Source organism: Microcebus murinus, chromosome 7, assembly GCF_040939455.1.
Source record: "Microcebus murinus isolate Inina chromosome 7, M.murinus_Inina_mat1.0, whole genome shotgun sequence".
Classification (NCBI taxonomy): Eukaryota; Metazoa; Chordata; class Mammalia; order Primates; family Cheirogaleidae; genus Microcebus; species Microcebus murinus.
Window position 1 is genome coordinate 45,964,565 of NC_134110.1, and position 23,625 is coordinate 45,988,189.

A 23,625-nucleotide genomic window follows, 5' to 3' on the forward strand; every position below is an offset into this window, starting at 1 on the left:
TTCTTTGCCTAGGCCAAAGTCTAAAAGAGCTTTTCCTATGTTTTCATCTAGAATTTTTATTCTTTCATGCCTTACATTTAAGTCTTTTATTCATCTTGAATTAAATTTCTGTTTCTGGTGATAGATAGGGGTCCTATTTCATTCTTCTGCATGTGACTGTCCAATTTTCCCAGTGCCATTTATTGAATACAGCTTCCTTTCCCCAGTGTATGTTGTTGTCTGTTTTGTCAAAGATCAGTTGGTCATAACTATATGGTTTTATTTCTGGCTTCTATATTCTGTTCCATTGGTCTATGTCACACTCTTATACCAATACCATGGTGTTTTGGTTACTGTAGCCTTGGAGTATAATTTGAAGTCAGGTAATGTGATGGTTCCAGATTTGTTCCTTTTGCTTAGGATTCTTTTGGCTATTCAGGTCTTTTTTTGGTTCCAAATGAAGTTTAGGATTATTTTTTCCAGTTTTGCAAAATTAGACTTTGCTATTTTGATAGAAATTGCATTGAATCTGTACATCACTTTAGGCAGTATGGACATTTTAACTATGTTGATTCTGCCAATCCATGAACAAGGGATGTTTTCCCTTTTATTTATGTCACCTGTAAATTCTTTCATCAATGTTTTATATTTCTCCTTGTGGAGATCTTTCACCTCTTTCATTAAGTATATTCTTAGGTATTTTATTTTCTTCGTAGCTATTGTGAATAGTATTGTGTCCTTGATTTGACTCTCAGCTTGACTGTTATTAGTATCTATAAATGCTACTGATATGTGTGCATTGATTTAGTTTCCTGAGAGTTTGCTGAATTTATTTATCAATTCTAGGAGTCTTTCAGTGGAGTCTTTATGATTTTCTGGATGCAAGATCATATCATCAGCAGAAAAGAATAATTTGACTTCTTCTTTCCTAATTTAGATATCCTTCATTTCTTTCTCTTGCCTGATTGCTCTGCCTAAGACTTACAATACTATGTCGAATAGAAGTGGTGACAGTGGGCACCCTTGTCTTGTTCCAGTTTTTAGGGGGAATGCTTTCGACTTTTCTCCATTCAGTATGATGTTGGCTGTGGGTTTGTCATATATAGCTTTTAAAATTTTGAGGTATATTCTTTATATGCCTAGTTTGTTGAGGGTTTTATCATGAAACAGTGCTGGATTTTATCAAATGCTTTTCCTGCATCTACTGAGATGATTATATGGTCTTTGTTTTTGCTTCTGTTTATGTGATAAATCACATTTATTGATTTGCATGTGTTGAACCATCCTTGCATAACTGGGGTGAAGCCCCCTCCCAAACTACTTTACTTATTTAACTTCAGAATATACTTTGCTATCTAGTCTCCACCAAATTACTTTTCCTTTTCAGTGGCTTTCTATTCTTATATATTTATTTCTAAATAAACTTTTAATATCATTTGAATTTCAAGAACTCTAGATTTTTTTGTTGTGATTGCACTGAATCTTTAGGTTTATTTAGGAGGAATCAATGTTTTTATAATATTGATATTTTTACCTTTAAGATGGTATATATTTACATTTAATTAGATCTTTTGAATTTTTGTAGAGTTTTAATATATTCTTCATTTCCTACAGAAATATTATAAATTTATACCTAGATATTTTTCTGTTTTAGATAAGACAGTGAGCAGAACTTCCATTTAATTTTAGAACCTATATTTCTTATATATTATAAATTTGTAGAATTTTCATCTTACCGAATTCTTTTGTTTTCAAAATTTTAGTTGATTCTTGAGATTTCTAAAAATACAATTATATCATATAAAAATAATGATAGAGGATTTATTTTTGACAAACTAAGATTGTAGAGTTTGTGTTTATATAACACTAGCTGGGATTGTAAAAGTCTACTCTTTCAGTCATATATATGCAGTCTGTTCTTAGAACATTAAGGATCAATTTTCCTAACAGAGAGCTATGGATTTTTAAATAGAGAAGTGAGCTCTTGTTTATAAATGAATAGTTGTAAGTACTGTTCTCTGCTGGCTCCATTAAGATTGACAGGGGCACTAACCATCACAGATTTGTAGTAACAATTATAATTATAAATAATAATCAAACCAATAGCCAATATTTGTTCCTCTTTCTGTTATGTCTGACACCAAGTTAAGTGTTTTATATAGATCATTTCATTTAATTCTCATTTCAACATAGAGTCATTTTTATGAGTTCCCTCACTTTACAGATGAGGAATCTGCAGCATAAGGAAGTTCAGCAACCTACCAAGGGTACGTAAGTAGTAGCTGATGGAGCCACGTTTCTCTTCCAGGGTCCGATTGCAGCACTACACTGTATGGTTTCCCTATGTCACTCTCCCATGGTGATGTGACCTACTCTCTAATCTGTTGTCTTTGCCTCTTGTTCCTTGCAGTGTTATCAGACTCGCCCTGGACCAACACCTCTGGATCTTGCAAGGGCAGATGCTTTGAACTTCAAGATGTTGGACCTCCTGATTGTCGGTGTGACAACTTGTGTAAGAGTTACATCAGTTGCTGCCATGACTTTGACGAGCTCTGTTTGAAGACAGGTATGTAACTTTTGAGTCCTCTCTAGTTTCAAGTAGATGGCTTAAAGACTCCTTAGTGTTGTACACCCTGGAGTTGTGCCACCCTGGTCTACCCAAACTGTGGATTTTAGTTTTGTCTTTTGAATGATTAGTGATTGTATGATGAGCACACCCTGTGTGAATGACTGTTTCTGCACAAGATGCAGCCGAAGAAGGTTCTTTGCTGATGCAGTCATTATGTGCTGGTTTTGAAAGTGATTTTTTTTCCATCTTCATCATTTCTGTCCCTAGTTTTCAATTTCCACATCCACTGCTAGGGCATGTGGGCTAAAAGTGTGTATATTTTTTAAGAAAAAAAAATTTTTGGCTTGCTTTCCAAGTTTCTAGCATTTGTTTTATTAATAGTTCATCTTATCATACAGTGACTGTTAGTCTATCCTGATGTCATTCCCTATTCTCTCTACAAGTGGAAAATTGTTATGGAATTCTTTTTGAAGTCTCAAAAAGAGACTCTATTGGTAGCTCTAAAATTTTCCTTTAAAGTCTTCTTGAATTTCTTTACATTTCTTCTGTACCAAAACAGTTATTAGAATATACAGGGATAGATGCACATGACTTAAGAAAACACCTTTGGGGAATGTTGCCATCCTACCTAGTCTGTTTTCAAAGGTCAACATTTCAGACAGGACTTTTGAGATATCTTATAGGCTACCCACTATACCTTCATGCAAAACCATATTCAAGCTATCTAGAAAGACAACTCTCAACCCTGTTCCTAACATCACTAGAAGCAGATTCCACAGTTCCCTTGACAAATTATTACTTGTTTATAGACTTCTATGCATTTCAAAAACCTAACTTACTAGAAGGATCAAACTAACAGCAATGTTAACATGATATAATTAGAAAGAGACATTATTTTCTTTTGCTTAAGCAATCGCCCCTGAGCAATATGAAATTTGATATCAACTCCCTTATTAATTCTGATTTATTTGCTGCCCACCTCCAAATAAGAAGAGCTTCATTACACTGTTTTTTGCATTATACATTTTCCAAACATTTAGCCACTTTTTTTTGTTGTTGCTTTCCTTTGGAACGTCTCCCAGGTTCCTTTAGTTGTGAGTCTGCTAACTTAATTGCTGAGACCATTGTAAACTGAATATATGGATGGAGCAGATGTTCTAGCAGAGTTCTTTGCTTCTAAAACATTATTTCAAACCAGCAGTTTGTGTTTGCTTAGCACCAAGGAATTTACTAATGTTTTATGTTTCCTCCCTACCTAGAGTATGTTGTCCCTGACATGTCATCTCAACTTTCCAGATTCCTGGTCTTAGACTTCTTTGCAAACTGTAATAGGTCTCCTGACTCTAGCTTAGCTCTCTCTGAATATAGTTCATGCTTTTCTTCCTAGGTTTATTAAAGTTGGAATATAATAACATTTTATAAAGTAGTTTATTTCCCTGTGTACATAGATAACATATGCTGAATATGGAAGGATCAAATACCAAATATAAATTAAAATTTAAATGAAAAAAACAAGTCTCTAGAGGTTCTACTATGCTGACAGAGCACTCTCTAGAAACAACCAGAATTTTTCAGTGTAAACTCTCATTACTTCTTGCATGTGTGTGTTTAGTATGTATACTTATACAAGTGTGTATACACACACACACACACACACACGTATGGGAGAGTATCTGTATTAATGAGCCTTAATATACATCATCCTTTTGAATGGCTACATAATATTCCATCAAGTAGTTGCAGCCTAATTCATTGAGTAATTAGTCAACATTTATATTTCTCCAAATTTTGCTATTATGGATGATGGCTATATCAATGAATACTGTTTATACATATTCATACTTTTTTCTATATTCCTTAAAATAAACTCCTAGGAGTGGGATTTGGGGCTCAGAGTGTATATGTGTTTTTAAAGTTTAAATATGAATATATATTATAAAATTATACTTTTGAAAGCTTATATTTTACCAAAAGGTAAAAGAGCCTTCCCTACTTCCTTTTCAGCATTGGCCACTCTAATTTTTAAAAATCTTTTTTTCTCATGATAGGTGGCTTCTCATTTTCCAATAAGGTTGACTATTTTTCATGTTTACTCCCATGTTTGCTTTGAAAATTACACATCTGACTGACTTTTGGTTTGCTTCTAGTTCACTTTGAACCCCGAATTTCTTTTTTATTCCATTCTTATACAAAGTCAGTAGTTCCTCAATAAGTGTAGCTTTTTAATAGTGATGTTCTTCTATAAGTAAAGGGATATTTTTATGCAATTAGGGGAGGAATAAAAATATATTGGTGAGTAGGATCATCCTTGAATTGGAAAAAATAAACCCCACAATCTCTATCAGTCAAAGCAATCTTAGAAAATTGCTAACTACTGGGAGTAGCAGATTATGGGTTAAGGAATTCTAAACACTTATTTTATTTGGTAAGAGATGAGAGTAGAAACAATGAATATTAAACAATCAGAGAATGGGGTCAGGATGCAAAGATAATTCTAAAAGAAGAAAAATTAAATATCTGTTGCATGGTTTTCCAGCAAATGGCCTGCCCAAAGAGGCAGAGGTGGGACTTATGCATGGCAACTAATATCTATTTATCCATTTATTTACCTAACACTGGTTTCTCTTAGTAGAATATTACTATGAAGTAGCATTGCTTTCAAAATCATTATTTCCACTTAAGACATATTTTAAGAGATGAAGACCTGAAGTGTCCATATGTCCTTCAGCTTAATGACACCTTTCTTGACCATTCTACCTCTGGGAGCACCCCTCCATCCCACCCTGTCAGTCTCTGTTAATGCCATCAGTTATTTTCTTCACAACACTTAGCACAAGCTGAAATAATCTTGCTTATTGCTTATGGTTTGTCTTTCCCGATTGTCATGTTAGCTCTATGTAGACAGGGACCTTGGCTCTCTTGTTCCCCAGCACCTAGAAAACATGGTATAAAGATTTATTGAATAAATAAAATAACTATGAATGTTCTTAATATGCCAGTCCCAAAGTTAAAGAGTCATATTTTACTTCCTTGGTTATTTCCAATTAGATTTAATAAATATTCATTGAACACTTAGCATGTGCCAGCCATGATCTCACAGTCTTATAGTTTGCCATTGGAAATATTATATAATGGTGAAAAGAGAGATGTGGTTTTCCCTGTCATGGATTTTACACATTAGCAGATAAATACATCAAACAAAAAATGTAACACTCTCTTTAAAATGAAAACATTACTTTTCTGAAGCTATCTTCTTGGAAGAGTTGAACTATGAGCTCTCAATCAAGTATGCTTGGAGGGAAATCTGTAACCTATTTGCTGACCTCCTTAGAAGTAGGGACTCTGCCCTAGTAGCTGTAGGTAGGACCACATTTTGGTCAATGGTTAGAATGGTTTGATGCCCCTTTACACTCTTCGTATCTGTGTAGGACTTTAACCTGTAGGTGCATCTCATAGCAGATAGTGATCATGTCATTGCACTGTCATTTGTATTTAAAATGAGATGATTAAAGTTAAGCAAAGCTACTTTGTAAAATAAAAGAGCCAAGCCGTCAAGGCTATCCCTACAATGGTAGATACTCCTATCACACGCCTTAGGTAGTGTACATTTTGTTAAGCCCTTTAGGACAATTGGAGAATGGTAGGGATTCTTGCTCACCCTTTTACGTTCTATTTTCCCAAAGGAACCCAATTGCATTTTGACTTTGTTCACTGATTTGAAAACTTAGAAATTCAGCCTATCTCTTAAGTTCTTCAAATATCATCTAGGCCTCAGGCCAATCCAAATTTCACAAGCAGAGTAAATGATGTGAGACGTTGGCTCTTTTTGTTGGAAACCCTGTAAGCAGTTGTGGCCTCTTTGATTTGGTTTGTGTGCAGCAGTGAAAATGTTTTATTGTGATGATTTTAGCTCGTGGCTGGGAGTGTACGAAGGACAGATGTGGAGAAGTAAGAAATGAAGACAATGCCTGTCACTGCTCGGAGGACTGCTTGGCCAGGGGAGACTGCTGTACTAATTACCAAGTGATTTGCAAAGGTACACATTTTCCTTCAATTACCTTGAGCTTTAAAAGACTAAGAACTGGAGATGCCTCAAGAGATCTGGAATATTAGGGATGTAACACTTTGGATGTGGGTTTGGGAGGAGGGAATGAGTTGGGGTTTTTAATTTCTTTGCTTCTTTCTTAGTTTTGCTACCCTACATTTCATTGATCTGAAGTAACAAAGAAATAAACCCAAATTCCATAATTAGATAGAAACATAATGAAGATAGTTCTAAACTTTCTGTCTTGGTTTTAGATCATATTTCCTAGAAGCAGAGCCTAAGACAGGAATTTAGGACAAGTAGTTTATTGAGGGAATACTCTTTAGGGAAACCAGGACAGGGAGCAAGGGAAGCAGGATAGGGAAGGAGGGGTCTGGAGACTTAAGCAAGGATGTGGTCTCGGGTATAGTCTCACCTTGGCCTTCTCTGTTGCTTGCTCTGAAAAGTGAATCTCGGAGTTACTACTCTTGAGGCAAGGGGACGTGGCTTTTGCATCCATTGGGTATAAGCTGTTCACCAAGACGTTGGCAGCAGCCTGGGGATGAGGGTACTTGCTGGTAAAAGGGATCAGGGCACCAATAGCCCCTGTTAGAATCCGAAAACATACATACAGGTGTTGACCTTGTATGGTTGATTGTGGAACATGATGCTTTTATTCTAATAATTAACACTACTAATGGACTACAGAAAATATAAAAGATGCACCTCCTATCTGTAAGAAGTTTAAGTTGCCATGCTACCTACTTATAGAAGTTAATGGGAAGACCCAAGAATCTTTATTTCTAGTTTCCCAAGTCACTTTTTAGTTTCTAAATTCAGTAGTCTTCTCTATCTCTGACATGGAACACTTAAGAAGAGTTTCTGTTAAAAGATTTCAGGGAAAAAGCCAGTCAGTTCTGAAATATGTGAGGTCTTCAGTTGTGGCAAGAGGGTATTATATTAGTGAATTTGGAAAACTCCCCCTACTCAAACAATTATCGTATGGTAAATTTCCTCTACCCAAACAATTATGCTTTTATTTTAAAGCATAAAATTGATTGGGAATTTATTTCCCTTTCCTTTTTAATTTTCCTGTGTAATAAGTGTACCGATAAACCACAAAGGCTCTTAGAAGAAAAGTCTTAGTATCACTGGTCATTGAATCACTAAACTTTGGCTTTTACTGGTTTAAAATCCTTGTTCCAGTATTTTTGTGAGGGTCCGTGTGAATGCCCTGGGTTACTACGTGTGTGGCAACTCTTCCCTATTTTAGGGAGCACAGTATTTACTTCTGCAGTTCTCACTTAGTCAGATTCTCATTAACCAGAAGGGATTTCCAATTCTTTTTACATGGGAGCAGTTTCTCTATAGTGTCGGTCACAAATTCCACTTCTGTTCAAGACATTTGTTTGTCTTAGAACAATATAAGGCAAATTCTTCTTGATAATTTTTATTTCCTTCAAAGGACGCCTGATTTTCTATCTGAGCCCTTTTCTCGTCTCTCTCCTTGATAGTGGTAACTTAGGAAAGACTTAGGTTTATGTTCTGAGATCTTAGTGGAAGATAAAAGTGAAAGATAGCATTGGCTTTTTATTTCTAAATTCAAGGGCTGTTCAAAGATCTGTTGACAAATAATCTCTCTTTTGGAATCTTCCATCTATCATCTCTGCATATCCCCAGCCTTTCTTTCCCAGCATCTAGAGGGAAGTTGTGCCTTGCTTTCTATGGCTTTGAGATCTTCAGTGGTGGAGAAAAGAATGTTCCATCTAATGACCAAACAGTTTATTTCTGGAGGGATACAAACATGAAATTTTGTTCACTGACGCCACTGGTTTTTTTAATCTACAAACCATTTAGACTCAGAAGGCCCAAATAAACACCACACCACTTGTGGTTATTAAGTCTTAGCTTTCCCACCATGTATGGGTGTACTTTATAAGCCAAACTAGACACTAGACTTTACTTCAGAATTTCGTTTTAGATGATGTCTCATAAACAAGTATCAAATTGGACACAGGTCATGGAATTGTGTGCTTCAGGGTGCTGGGTGACATTTACGATTAGATTCAACAATAAACTTACCTGTTTTTCCTTATAGGAGAGTCACATTGGGTAGATGATGACTGTGAGGAAATAAAGGCCCCAGAATGCCCTGCAGGGTAAGTGTATTTTATGAATGTTATGAAGTTTTATATATTAGCTGATAAAATATCACAGGAAATGGATGGGCAAATGGTTAGAAACAATGTTAAGCGTGAAATCTACTTATACAGGAACACTTATGAGTACTTATAAGTAATTCACAGTCAAAAGCTATAAATTACATCTTGAAGTAGCAATATTTTTTTTCTCAATGTTCTCCTATCACCTCCACGCATTTGGGAGCCTGAATATCCCTTATATTCCACCTTTGCTGAAGATTGTAAAGAGTGCATCTGAAAACCTCTGAAGAAGGAAACATTTCTGGCAGTGACTTTTTTCTCAGTATTTTTTTTTTTTTCTGGAGTTCTGCTTTTGACTTTTTTGTGGGGGCTGGGGGGAGTGAAAGGGGAACTATAGAACTTCTAAAAAATATCATCCAAGATGGTAACTCCTACCAGATGCTGCGGAAACTTGATGAACCACTGGGACGCTGCTTGGCTGGGGTACAGCCAAACTGAGTGACACCCTACAGCTCAAGTGTGACCAGCATAAGGCACTTATTACGCCTTCCAGGAAACTGTTGAAAATTCATAAACCCTTAAAATGCTTGGCGGAAAATACATTTTTCAACAAATGTGTTTTCATCAATGTATTTGTTCTTTCAATGTATTTTTTGTTTTAGGCAGCACAGACTGGGACACAAACATCTAAATATTTAGATGTCTTTATTTTATCCTCCTGTTTAACCTTAGTGAGCCATTTGAACTTCTTTGGGATTGTAGAATGAGATGGCAGTAGTTTCTGACATGTGTTGAGTTTTTTTGAGAAAACTATAGTTTTCTCAAAAGCCCTGTTAAATGATAATAGTAATGATAATAGTGAACCCTTATATAGTGTTGTTTTAAGTACATTATATATAACTCATTTAAAATATGTCTTCTTATTATATAGTTTCAAATAATCTCAAGCCTATACTTGCTCAATTACCTTCAAACTTTTAGAAATAATTTTGTATATATTTAATATTCTCAAGTCTGATCGAACAATTATATCTTCAGAATATAATAAAAGACCATTTCATTAGATCCTGCCTTGGGTAGATGGGTTGTCTAGTCCTTTAGTGATATATTTTTTAGAGATCTTTAAAAGTTTAAATTATTTTTGAAATTATTTTATAATCAAACATAAAGGAATATATTTTTATAAGTACTTAGATCTAGTGGTAGGAGTGATACTGATTTTAATTTCATATTCATTAATTAATGTATTTAATAATAAATATTTATTGAAGCCCTATTGTGTGTCCACAAAATGGAAAGATGAATAAGACACAAACTGTACTTTGAAACTAGTGAGGAAATGTGTTAATAGATCATTCTAATATAATGTAAAATGATATACATATGAATGATGTATATGATGTATATGAATGAAGAAAGAAGTATGAATTAATATCTTAAAGGAATTCAGAAGTGTGAACAACTAACATTATAGAAGAGGAAACTTTAAGCTGGGTTTTAAAGATTGAATAGGAGTTGGCCAGGTAGCAAATGGGAGAATATGTATTGTAGGCAAATATAATCCTTTTTTACATTCTCTATAACCTGGTTTGCCATGTGAGAGGCAGCAGTCTCAGGAAGTACCTTAGGGCCAATCTGGAGTCAAATCCCTTCCCTGGCCATTTTGTGGCCTTGGTCATTTAACTCTGGACTTCAGGCACTTCAAAAGTTGTGTAGCTGGAAGCCCAGGCTTATCCAGATATCCTCCTTTGAAGTTGCTTCTTAGAAATTATGGGTCCCAATTATTGAGAATGAGTAGGTGTAATGGAAACTCTGTGGCAATAATCTTTCTAAAGCTTAATGTGTTACTGTTTAAGGTTTGTTCGCCCTCCATTAATCATCTTCTCTGTGGACGGCTTCCGTGCATCATACATGAAGAAAGGCAGCAAGGTCATGCCTAACATTGAAAAACTAAGTAAGTAATTTCCATACTCTGTGTTCTCATCCGTAATCCAGAGTCTCACAGTAACCAGTCTGCTATGGGCTTTGAGATCTATGGGCACATTGTTTTAAATTTATTTCATTATTTGAATACGAAAGTGAAGGTAACATGTTTTTCATCATTTATAAAATGGATTTTTACACATGAAGTGATTCCTTTTGGTTCCCTGTTCTAACATCTGAAATTCTGTTTCCAGGGTCTTGTGGCACACATTCTCCTTACATGAGGCCTGTGTACCCAACAAAAACCTTTCCTAACTTATACACTTTGGCCACTGTAAGTATTTTTTCAAATGGTATACATTCAAAGGGCTGCATTCATCCTGAAATGACTTAAAGGGGGGACTTTTAAAACATATTCTTTATTGTTCAAAGAAAATCTTTCTGTTTTCCATCTTATCTGCATCACTTGTTCACAGCAAATGCCTTTTACAACTTCATGGGTGACTGGACTTCATTGCAACTTTAAAACTGAAACATTTTCTCAGGTGCAGTTCTGTCTGAACACATATATTAATCTTCTCTCAAATATCAAAGGGTGTATTGTTTATTTTCTGAATTTGCAATTAAAAATGTTGACTTCAGGGCTGTTATGTCTTAATTTTCAGGTACTTCAAATTCCACCTTGCTTTCTTCTTTAAAACATTATTTATTTATTATTATTGCTATTTTTATTGTTGTTTTAGGGAAGAATAGAACTTAGAAAGAAGGGAAAGTGTATTTAGAAATAGAAGCTTCTTTGGAAACACGTGCATAAATTTTAAACTAAAGATTAATTTATTGTAATAAAATTGTCATCTTATTAAATTAAAACAGCTAAACCCCCCAAATATTAAGTTTCTTATAGTCAGGTTAAGTTTCTCAGATGGCTTATAATTAGTTCCATCGATATTATTCAGGTTTGCTCAGACTGATACACAGTAAAGGTTACATATATCTTATGTAATTTTGTAAATTAAATATTGCTATAAAACCTCTGTGATACGAAAATTTATAATAGAACTAAACATGTGGATTATTATATTGTTACTTTAACAATAAATTTGCTTTTACACAAAGGGACTGTATCCAGAATCACATGGAATTGTTGGCAATTCAATGTATGATCCTGTATTTGATGCTACTTTCCATTTGCGAGGGCGAGAGAAATTTAATCATAGATGGTGGGGAGGTCAACCGGTAAGTTCCGCATTTATTTTGTGTGTATGTGTGTGTGTGTGTACATCGAGAAATTTCATCTCAAAATTTTCCACTTGTGAGAAAAATACATATAATCTTCTCATACTTGGCAATGTTTCTGTCTTTTGATATTTTATATATACACACACACAAAAACAGTATGTGTATACATGCATAATACATATATATGTGTGTATATAATATATGTGTATATATGCATATATTGTATATATAAAATATTTATGTATGTATGTGTAAATGTAATACATGTGTCCATAAATAAAATACATGTATATATACATATGGTTATGTGTCTATGTGTGTGTATATATATATGTGTGCATGTGTGTCAGGCTGTGATTATAAAAGTATGAGGTGATAAATGTCTTCACTAGAATGATAATGGTGAAAATGATGTTAAGAGGTGAATTTCAGAATGATGTTGAAGAAAAAATAGTCAGATCTTACTGATTTATCAGATTTAGGGGTACAATGAAAAAGAAAAGTGAATGACTATGACTTCCCCAATATATTTTGACCCGGGCACCATAATCAACAGCAAAAGAGAAACTTGCTGGAAAAAAAGAACTCATTGCAACCCACAATAAAGTCACAAATTCTTTTATTTAATTCATTTTTTAAAAAAATCACGGAAATTAAATATAACAAGGAGAATCCTACCTTGATACAAAGCAAAATAATACTTTGAAAGAAATTACCCTGTTTACTTCAGATCAAATGGCTGGGCAGAAAATAAAAAGGGATGTGGGTGGCTTTCTACCTAATGTTTTTCCTGAGACTGTGTATGATTAGGCAGCTTGCTTTGGTCGGGCATGAGCAAAGCAGGATAAGGCCATGACTGTTGAATGTGCAGAGTTGGGCTGAAGTACAGGCTTCTGGCCAGAAGGATCAGCATCCCCGCAGGAACATACCTCAGTGCACACAATCAGAAACATCTAGAAGATGGATAGCAAATGATTCCATCTCATGCCAGCCCTGATTGGAAGTAGAGAGTCTCTAGAGTGCTGGTTAGGGAAGTGGGCTGGGAGAGCTGTGCACAGTCTGCCATGGCATGAGAGGTGGGCACATCCATGTGTCCACTGTGCCTCAGTGATCCTGTACCTGGAAGTGTTTACTGCAGTCCATGGGCAAAAGGGAGCTATAAATAGGAATTTTTCTTAAGGCATTGCTTTTTGAGAAAAGGTGATCAAAATATTTTTACTGCATAATAGCTAAATCAGTATGCAAGGATAAATATGAGCTTTTTTTATTTAAAAAATAAACATTGGAAGACTTCTTGCATGAGTGTAGAAAAGTTTCTTCACAATAGATGTTCCGATTCTGCTGTCCTTTTTCAGGCGGGACTCCCAGATGTCTATGATGACCTAGGTTGTGATTGCAGTGAAATTTGTTGACAGGGTGGATTTCACAAACAATGTTTATGATAGGGGAATATTTTATGAGTAAATAAAATGATTGAAATTAGAGTTCTGTCAAGCTGTCTCTAGTTGGTCTTTTATGTTACTTTTGTCATGGAAGCAAACTTGCCTGAGGAACTACAAAGGATATAGAGATAAATAGTAATTTTATCAACTTGGATCACCTTACACCAAGTGTTGACATTAGGTTTCCTCTGGGTTAGCATGACTCAGAAGAAGGTGAGTCCACATATTCATTAACTTCTGCGGAAACAGAGCAGAGGGAATGCTGTTAACCTGCTCCAGGAAGTGAAGTGTCTGTTTCAACTCTGCCTGTTTCCTCCCTAACTCTCAAAGTTGACATATTTGACCAAGTTTAGTACTCTTTTCATCTTGAACAAGAGTTTTGGTGAGACTGATTTGTGTTTCTGTCCTGTTAGATAGGAATGGCCACCATAAACATTCCAAGGTGCATTGTAGCTGTAATTTAGAAACACATTTTATTGAAATTTGGCATGTAGGAAGAGCAGATAGACAGAAACTATGGTTCTGTTGTTCTAATACACAGTGGGGTGACTGTAGCAAATGACAATATAGTACATAGTTCAAGATAGCTAGAAGAGATGATCTTGACTGTTGTCACTGCAAAGAAGTAATAAATGTTTAAAGGGATGGATATGGTAATTATACTGATTTGATCATTATATAATGTACACATGCATTGAAACTGTATCCCATAAATATGTACAATTATTATGTCAATTACAAATAAAAATAATAAAAAATAAACTTTAGTCAAAATATGACAATATAAGAAATGAAAAGTACTATAAGAAAATATTAATAAATATTCTTCAAGCATTTATATAATGCTCTCAGAGGCTTATATATTTTCATAGTCACCAGTGAAAAAATATTCATAAAGATCTTAGAAATTTTTATAAAATTTTAAGAGGAGATATTTGTAAAAATGTTGGACTGGTAATTAAATTAAACTCAACTTATTTTTACTGAAGGATTAAACTATGTGAGTCATTTAGCTAAATAATATCAGAGCCAGATTAAATGGTGAATAAGAACCACTTCTTATCCAAGCTTTAAGTCTAGTAGAAGGGATGAGGCATTTGTACCATGTCCATCCAGTTTGAATTGCACTGTTAGGCTTCCAAAAGTAATTCCTATAATTTAATCTTTTTTTCTTTTTAAATCCTGGTATAGCCACTTTAGCAAAGTCTAGTCTGTTTTTAATTTGGTAATCCTCAGAATGCACTATTAGAAGCTGTCATTCACTGTAGGACCCTATGTTTCTCATGCATATGTTATTGGAGTTCCTTAAGTGTGTTTGTTTCTTTGAAAATCCTCTCTGGCCAGTCCTGCAATTTCTACTACGAAGATACTTCCGTGGGGTTGTTCCCTGTTTGTTTTAAACTTGAACTCTTAGCAATGTGGAGAATGAATAGGACTCTTGGGAGCTGACTAGTTGTGAGGAGCTGAGAAACAGGTCCAAAGCCCCATCATGATCCAAATCCTCTGAAATCAGTTTCTGAAGTGAGGCATGTCTAAGAGGAGCAGATGCATTCTTAACACTTCTCAAGTTGCTTGCCCTAAAATTGCTTTCTGACAGTATTGATGGTGTAATGAGTTCATACAGAGACCATCCTAGTGAATGACTATAGTGTAAAAATAGAAAGATGGCATGTTCAAAAAAGAGACAGCAAGGAGAAGAATGACATTAGAATAGGGCTGACTTTCCAGGACAAAGGCATTGGCTTGATTGAAAATACAAGTCATTGCTTAGCTCTCTTTTTCTCTGTGTTATTAACCTGCTTAGGGGAGGCTTTACTTCCTTTTACATACTCTTTATTCTGTTGTTTGTTTTCCATACAGTACTGTAGAGCTGTAGTTTTTCTCTTTGTACAGTATCTTCATGTACTTACTTAGGATGGGCTCTACTCACCTACTAGCCTCTTATTTATCTTCCAAATTTCAGATGAAGTGTCTGTCCCCAGGAGGCCTTCCCTAAGCTCTTCCAGCCCCAACTAAGCTAAGTGATCCTCCTTTGGGCTTTCGTATTTTTTTCTATCATAAATCTGACCACCTCCTTTTGAAATTGGTTATTTGAATGTCTGCTTTAGACTGTGTGTCCCAAGTGGTAGGGACTTGGTTTATTTATCTCTCCAGAGCCTGGTACATTTAGGTGCTCCACTACTATGTTTTGGACTGGAGTATTCTGTGCTTCTTTCTGAGGCCTGGTTGCCCCTGCTCCCCCCAGGGTAGGTCGTCCTTAAGGAAAGAACTCTATTTTCTTGGTCATGATAGCTCCATGGCCACATGTCAACAGCTTCATCATGCACCTCCTTCTGGCCCTAACCATGTAGAAAGCAGCCACACTGCTTCCCAGTCAGTCTATTCTACTGCCTCTCCCAACACTCACATCCTTAGTTTGTTCTGATTCTCAGCAATTGATCTACCTCTGCTAAGGTAAGAGCCCTGCCCGACTGTCTCATCTCCCAGAATTCTATTTAGCCTCTGTGCTTCTGAATGCAAAGGAATAACTTTTCTTTAAAGAACTTCTAGAAGACTATAATAGTAGTTTATGTTTTTTAAAAAATGTTTTTGGCTTATTTTCTTTTTCACACCTCTTCTCCCATAGCTACATACTTACTTCGAGAAAGTGTTGAATTTCATATTTAATGCCTCCTGGTTCCAGTGGGGAAGTTTTTTGATTCCTAATGACATATCAAGGAGATATAATCTTATTCCCCTTTGTCCCCTTTTCACAGTATAGCATCTAGGACCCAAACGTTGAAAGCTGGAGCTCCAGCCAAAGTGAAGCAGTGAAGGAAGTATTGGTATTAAAGGCAGGAAGCCCAAACCCAGTGTCTTCTTAGATTATTTGTTTTTTTAAACCAACTTCTGAGGAAATTTATGTTGCATTCAAATTCAGAGAAATCATAACTCTCATTTCTTTGAGTTAACAAGGAACCAGGAAGCTTCTCTCTCTCCCCCATTTTTATAGCCCTAGAGGTTTATTTTATTTCTTTTTATTTTATTTTTCATTTTATTGAAAGATGGGGGTCTTGCTGTATTGTCAAGGCTGGTCTCGAACTTCTGGACTCAGGCTATCCTACTTCTTCAGCCTCCCAAAGTGCTGGGATTACAGGTGCAAACCATTGTGTCCATTCTGTTAGAGGCTTCTTTTCATTTTTCTTCTTCAGGACCAACATTTTAGTGCCCTTTTTGTTGTTGGTGGTGGTAATTACCAGAGTTATCTTCTGGGTCCTGAAATATAATATATACATATGGCCTGTGAAGGAACTGTTATGCCAGCTCATGGTGTGATTTCAGAACCTTTTCTATGTTTCAATCTTGCACTGTTTGCTGACCCTTGACAGATCTGACTAATTAGTGCTAGGATTCTTTTGTTTCAGATTTTTAATGTGCTTTTTATTTCAAATATTCTCTACTTGTTCACTTTTTGCATTTTTCTGATGATGCTCTCAATTTTCTTTTAGAAAATATGGTCAACATGACTTTTACCAAGAAATAGGAAGAATTTTTCTGCTTCTTTTTTTTTTTTAACCTGTAAATTGTCTTCATAGTTCACATTATTTTTTAAACCTGGTTAGTTTTTTTTCCTGATTACAAATATGTTAATTATCACTGCAGAAATGTTGCCAAGTACAGAAAAGTATAAAGAACAAATGATTCTAATTTTCCCATCAGAATAATTTTAACACACTTTGTCATCTTCACCCTGCAAGCTTCTTCCTTTTAACACTGCAAAGACCCCTTCTGGTGACCTTTTTTATGGTGGGTTACTGAACTAAGTTACTCGTAGGGCTTCCGGTTGCCCAGATAATGCCAGCATCAACATGTATTCTACAATATAATTTTGAAAGTACAGGGTCATCATTTGACAAATTTGTATTTAAAACAATATTTCCTTTAGAAAATCCCAGATTGATCTTATACTTTATATATGCCAAATATAGCCTGGTATTATTCCCTTGGGAATAGCAAGGCACTAGATTTTCTAGGAAGTTGTTTGGATGTGAATGTGCTAAGTTCATGTCTGTGAAATTAAAATAAGTGTGAAAATAGATTACTGTAAGAAACTGGCCTCTCTGTGAACTGGCATGGTTTTGAGGCACCCACAGAGTGTCCAACACTTAGTTTGAGCTCATCTTCTTGCTGGTGGAAGCACTGAAGAAGAAAGAATAAAAACACAGGACCCATTCTGTACCTGGTTGGCCTGCAGATACTGGGGCATACACCAGAGTTTGTCCATAAAGCAGAAGAAGCTCTGGACGATGGGGTTGAGGGTGCTCAGACCAATCTGAAGTCCTAATCTCTCTGAACTATCTTAGGGAACCAGAGGTCCTGCCAGCCAGGTCTAGCTCCCCAGAGCAGTGTGAATGGGATGAGGACCCCACCTGCCATGCTGATGAAATTCACTTGCAGTTTAGAACTCCATGGATCTGACAGAGCATTGTATGCTCACCTGCCTTGTCACTTACTTGCCAGCTGCAGTAGCTGTGATTTGGGGGGCTAGGGATTTCTAGATGCCCCAAGAGGCCTGAATCCTTTTAGAGCTTTCTCAGGGCAGGCATCCCAGACCCTTGGGAGCAAACGGCAAAGCTCCTGGATGCCCTACACCTCCTAATCACCCATGTCCTCAAAAAATAAAAGTGTTCATTCTCAAAGGACACTCTCAAAGTCTGGATGCAATGAAACCAGAAAAGGGACTGGCTACGATTCCTAAATCATTTTTGCTTTGGTCTTAGACAAACCACAGTTCTCTCTCCTATTTGCCTCCATTCTCTTGTCTTTCTTCTCACAGACTTCTGTTCGACTGGACACTTGCCATCTTAAGCTGTTTTTAATGTTCCTAGAATAACTAAGTTACTTTTATTTCCATTGTTGCATAATAGTCAAGACTGAAACTGAGTGTTTATCAAATGTTAAGACACTGGTTTAAAGATTTTTAAATGTATTAACTCATTAAAGCTTAGAATAATCTCCTATGTGCTAGATAATATTATCTACATTGTCAAGGAAACTGAAGCACAGAAAGGTTAAGGAACTTGCTGAAGGACCACATGGCTGCTAAATGACAGAAACAAGGCTTAGAATCCAGGCTGTCTGGTTGCAGATCCCAGGTTCTGAACTCCCATAATCTTTTGCTTCCCATGTGTTGTATAGAATATTTTAAAGCCTTAATGAAATGCTTGAGTCGCCTAACTTATCCCAGGAACTTTCCCCTAAAATAACATTTACTAAAAGGCTAGGTAAAAGATATGGGGAAAATCCAGATTAAAAATTAGTCTCCCCTCCCCCCATTCATCTAGTTGAAAATAAAACAAGTCAAGTTAGGTTCCAAGATTCTGACATCTGGGTGCCAAATTGGGGCGCTCCTCTGTAGGGCTTTCAATAGTAACGGAAACATATGGCCTACTCTGGATCCTTTGATGAGCAGAATTCTGCCACATAAATGAAATATTCAAAACAATTATCAGAAAAGACAGGTACAGAAAAAGAGGGAGCCTTGAGATGAAATAAGAGTTGCTTTTTTTTTTTTTTCAATGCCACTAGAATCATAGAAGAGCTTGAGAGCTTTTGCAGAGAATGTATTGGATAACTTTTATGGAAATACTGATTCTGACTTCCAGATGTGAAAATAAAGGGTTGCAAATAATGTGAAATTTATGTTGGGGTGTGAGTAGAGTCTAAGATATCTGATATAATGTATCTTTTAAAAAAAAACTTTTTCTTTTTTGACCCAAAACACAGAACATATTATAAGCCTCTTATATTTTCCTCATTAGCTATGGATTACAGCCACCAAGCAAGGGGTGAAAGCTGGAACATTCTTTTGGTCTGTGTAAGTTACCTTTATTTTGTTAATAGTTATAAAATTCAATTTTGATAAATTTCAGTTAAATGTAAAAGTATTGAACTTCTGAATTTTTGCTGATTTAAAATAACCTTTCAGGTATTTTTTTTTTTTCCTGAAGTCCTTCCTCTATGCTTCTTCCTATCTTCTCTTACTTGCCTATCTCTTCTTTTTTCCATCTTCTCTTAACAGAATGTAAGAAAAGAAGGAAGTTTTTCTCTTCTTCTTCCAGACATCCTGCAGATTTTTCTGTCCCTGTTTGTAGGTTTTGCTAACTTGACACCTGGGAGATATCTATTTCTCTTAGACTTTTTATTGCTGTGATTTGCATTCTCATTTTCTATAAATATATTACAACATACTATATTTATTCTGGTTCACAGCTTTTAAAAATCTAGTGTGCTCTCAGGCATCAGGGGAGCTGACGGAGTGATCCAGAGGTTGGAAGTTCCAGACAGGAGACCAAGGGGAAGCCTCTGTTTATACCTCATTTCCCTACAGAGCTCCAGGATTTTCCTAATAAGAAAATGGGGCTACTTCTCACCCCCGCAGAGGTGATGGGGGGGGATAAGTAGTCAATGTTTATAAGCCTTAAGATGAAACTTACCTATAAAAGTGTCAACATGTTGATTACTTTTAAGGCTCCTTAGTAAGAAAAGGAATCTGTTTCAACTTTCATGGGGATTTTGTTCCCACTGAGATGTTCTTTCCGTCTTTTTTTTTTTTTTTAACCACCTAAAACTGTTTCCATATTTGCCTCTTATGTTTAACAAACATCTGACTATTCTATAATAGCAGTGTGCGGAGGGCAATCACAGATTCGAATTAATCCAGAACGGTACCGTCTATATTCTCCAAAATCAGGAATAAAAGTAGCCCTTTCAGATTTGAAAGGCTAAATTGAAATTGGGTTTGGTGATCTGAAGCTAAGACAGAGCGTCCTTTTAACAGTATTTTTCTTTTTAAAAGAGGTTTCTGAGTTGAGAAATAAGTGTGGGCATGAGAGAAATGATACCGCTTAACATAAATGGCATGTTGATTTACCAATTTTATCTTACGCATTGCATTTTTTTTTTAACACTTGACTGGCATAGATGCTTCTAGAAGTGACTTCTTGTGCTCCACAACATATTTGCCTGGAAGGGTGGAGAGGGGCCAACAACATAATTAATACTCAGTCCTCACCTTTGCCCCCTGAAACGGCTGCAAAGCTTCATTGAAAAGGCCCAGTGTTCTGGTTTTGAATGGCAATTTTCTCCACCCATTTGAGACCACTTACAAGAAGGTGGCTTTTGTGCTCCAAAGATGTCTGTAGTTTGGCTTTTCTCCTCAGACTATTCTTCTTTTATCTCTATATCCTAGAAGATATAGATTCATTTTTCTTGGATTCATTTTTCTCTTTCTCTTTTCTTTTTTTGAAGCTTATTATAACTTAAAAAATCAGTTATTCAAGGGAATATATGTCAAGGAAATCTATACAGAGTACATTCTGAAAATTTAAAAATTTAAAACCAGATTCCATCCATGAACTTAGACTTTGAAGGCCATCTTTTTAACATGGTTCTGTGCTGCAACCTAGAATTATTCTTGTTTTTTAAATGATAGTATTTCATTCCAAAATCATGCTCAGCTGATGCACCATTCTTTTATGCCGATTCATGTTCAAACGCAGTAATTCCCATTATGCATGAGTGTTTAGGTTGATTCTAATCCCACCTCTGCTGCTTATTAGATTGTTGACCTTGGACAAGTGATTTAATCTCTCAACAAATCAATGTCCTCATCTTTAAAATGAAAATTATAGTACCTTCATCATGGGTCTTGTGGAGATGGAATGAGTTAATGTATTTAAAGTGCTTATTAGTGTACTTGGTACATAGAGAACATTTAATTAATGGTATTTGTTTTCTCATTCGCATTATCTCTTTCAACATTGACTAGATAATGGCCATATATATATATCCTAAGGTAATTTAATCCCTTTGGTCAGTAAATACTTCATTTAGTCTTTTATTTTCCATTTTTCCTTTTTCTGACCACATTTCATGAATTTGGTCTCATGACAAATTCTCCACGGATCAGTGATGGTGAAGACGGTAGGCAAGGTGTGCCCCATTCCTCTTTCTGCTTGAATGTATACTTTTCCTTGGTCAAATTGATTTGTGCTGTTTCAGCATTGTATTTGAAACACTCCTGGGACGTGGCTTTTTGGTCTCTGAGATTATTTCACAGAGGTAATCTAGAACACCTAGGAAACTTAAGAGACCACCTTATCCAATTTCTCATTTAAGAAATTAGAACACTAAACCCTAGAGTGATAAAATGTTACACCAAAGGTCACACTTCAGATGGATCGTTGGACCTCCAGAGTCTTCATCTTATGCTCTTAACACCAGTTCTCAATCAACCCCTGTCCAGAAAATGATAATCACCTACTTATCTTTCCCCCAAAGAGGGTGGTAACTCCTCCCTAATAATCTTTTTGGTAGGAGTGTCTTGTACTTTTACTTATGTTTACATAAATGCCTTGAACAGAATAGACCTTTAGTATGTATTTCATGAATGAAATGTATCATCTCTGTGAATCTAATAGATCCACAAAGATGTGGACATATGAATTATAAAACAGAACATTTTTCTAAACCCTTTCTATGTGCCCAACACTATTCTGAGTGCTTTACATATATTATGTCTTTTAATCCTTACAACAGCCTTATGAAACAGGTGCTATTATTATCCTCATTTTCCAGAGGGTAGGTAATTGCCAAGTCTTATCACCCGCATTTGTTGGAGTCAGGATTCAAAGCCAAGCATGCTGACCTCACAGCTGGTGTTTTTAATTCCCTGTCTACTGCTGTTCAAGTACCCTATCCAATGAGGGCATTAAAGGGTGAGCATTCTGAGCTGCACACCAATTCTTTTAGCTTGTATTTTTCCATTAGCGTTAAAAGTGAGTTCACCAGGGTCCATTTATGTAGCTTAACACCAATTACATCAAATAAAGCAGCTTTTAGACAGGTAGTGAAATAAGGTAAAATGAAAAGTCTCCCGCATTTGCTTTTTTTTTTTTTAAGTTAGGAAAGAATTTAAAATATGAAATTATTTTGTTCAGATACAAGGGATTTCTAAGGCTGAAGGATTAAATTCCTTAAGTGATTAGCCTAGCTTTGCTCTGCCTATTTCAAATTCAATTATAGGATATAATAAACAGGGTCATATTTATTCACTAGTGTTGGAATATGTTTAAATTAGGACTCATTTTATGGTACAGATGATTTTCAGGTCTTGTATGGTAGTTCTAGAAAGAGAGGATGCCAGGGGAAAGATAGATCCCTGAGAGATGGGTGAAGAGGAGGAGAGGCCACTTGATTAGAGCCCCCTGCCAGCTCTAGCCATTAACCATGTCCTTCCCTTAGCTCTCTCACTGCTCACGTACACCAACAGTAAAAGTTTAGATGGCTCGCCAGTATCCCACAATAATTTTTCCTAACCACAGTTAAACCTGTGCTTTAGTTTGAATTCATCAGCAATATGCCTCTAATACTTGATCTTGGATGGGGAAGGAAAAAGGCATTTTGTGCTCCTTGTTTGCAAAGCATAGGTGAATTTCCCCTGAGTAAAGATACCACTCAGCTTGCGAGTATCTTAATGCAACTCAGCCCGGGATACAGTCCTATCATGTTAGCTGAAAGCTCCTAACGATCTTAAAACTAATGCCAGACTTAGGGTAATTATATTTCAACAGAGGAATGAGACTTAAACACAAAAGTCATTGTGGATGAAGATTATACCCTTTTTGTCAGTCTCATAATTATATGTGCCTATTCTTGATAGATTTTTATACAGCTCTAAGAGAATTTCAAGAAAACCTTCCCATGCCCATTATTTTATAGAGGAGGCACTTAAAGTTTCAAATCAGATAATGTTTCTAAAGTCATATAGCTATTTAGGGGCAGAATGATGACTAATTGTGATCATTAATAAAAGGTTTTTTAGAACTTACTATGTGCCAAGCACTGTATAATATGCCCTTTCTTTGAGTTGTTTCATTTCATCTTTACAACCAAGCTGTGCACTTATGAGTTTATTTACTGAGGGGTAAACTGAGGTTGAGAGAGGTGAAGAGGCCTAGAGGTCACCCCCAGCAAGAGGCAGATTGGGGATTTGAGTACTGGCCCCTTTATGACCATAGCTAATGGCTCAACCACGTAACTGGCAATGATTCTGAAGCCCGGGTCCTTTCGGCTTGTAGAAGAGTTTCTGATTAGCAAGACAGGTTCCTCATTTTGACTGTGAATCAGACTTTCCAGTCTAATCTTCTGTGGAAGAGGTTGAGCAATGTAATACGTTGCGAATGGAAATGAAAGTTTAAACGCTAATTTGAAAGAGGGCCTTTTATTACAATGGAGTGAAAACAG

The 23,625-nt window shown here is 35.9% G+C and overlaps 1 protein-coding gene across 8 annotated transcripts in view; it reads left to right on the forward strand.

Annotated features, from left to right (window-relative positions):
* Positions 1-23,625, forward strand: part of ENPP2 (ectonucleotide pyrophosphatase/phosphodiesterase 2) — a 113,296-nt gene that overhangs the window by 40,910 nt on the left and 48,761 nt on the right. For all 8 annotated transcript variants that reach the window (XM_012753808.3, XM_076005059.1, XM_076005056.1 and 5 more), the window contains exons 3-9: positions 2,390-2,545; positions 6,459-6,584; positions 8,671-8,731; positions 10,591-10,688; positions 10,912-10,991; positions 11,774-11,893; positions 19,140-19,195. In XM_012753808.3, the coding sequence (XP_012609262.1) occupies positions 2,390-2,545; positions 6,459-6,584; positions 8,671-8,731; positions 10,591-10,688; positions 10,912-10,991; positions 11,774-11,893; positions 19,140-19,195 (697 nt within the window). The remainder of the gene's footprint in view (positions 1-2,389; positions 2,546-6,458; positions 6,585-8,670; positions 8,732-10,590; positions 10,689-10,911; positions 10,992-11,773; positions 11,894-19,139; positions 19,196-23,625) is intronic.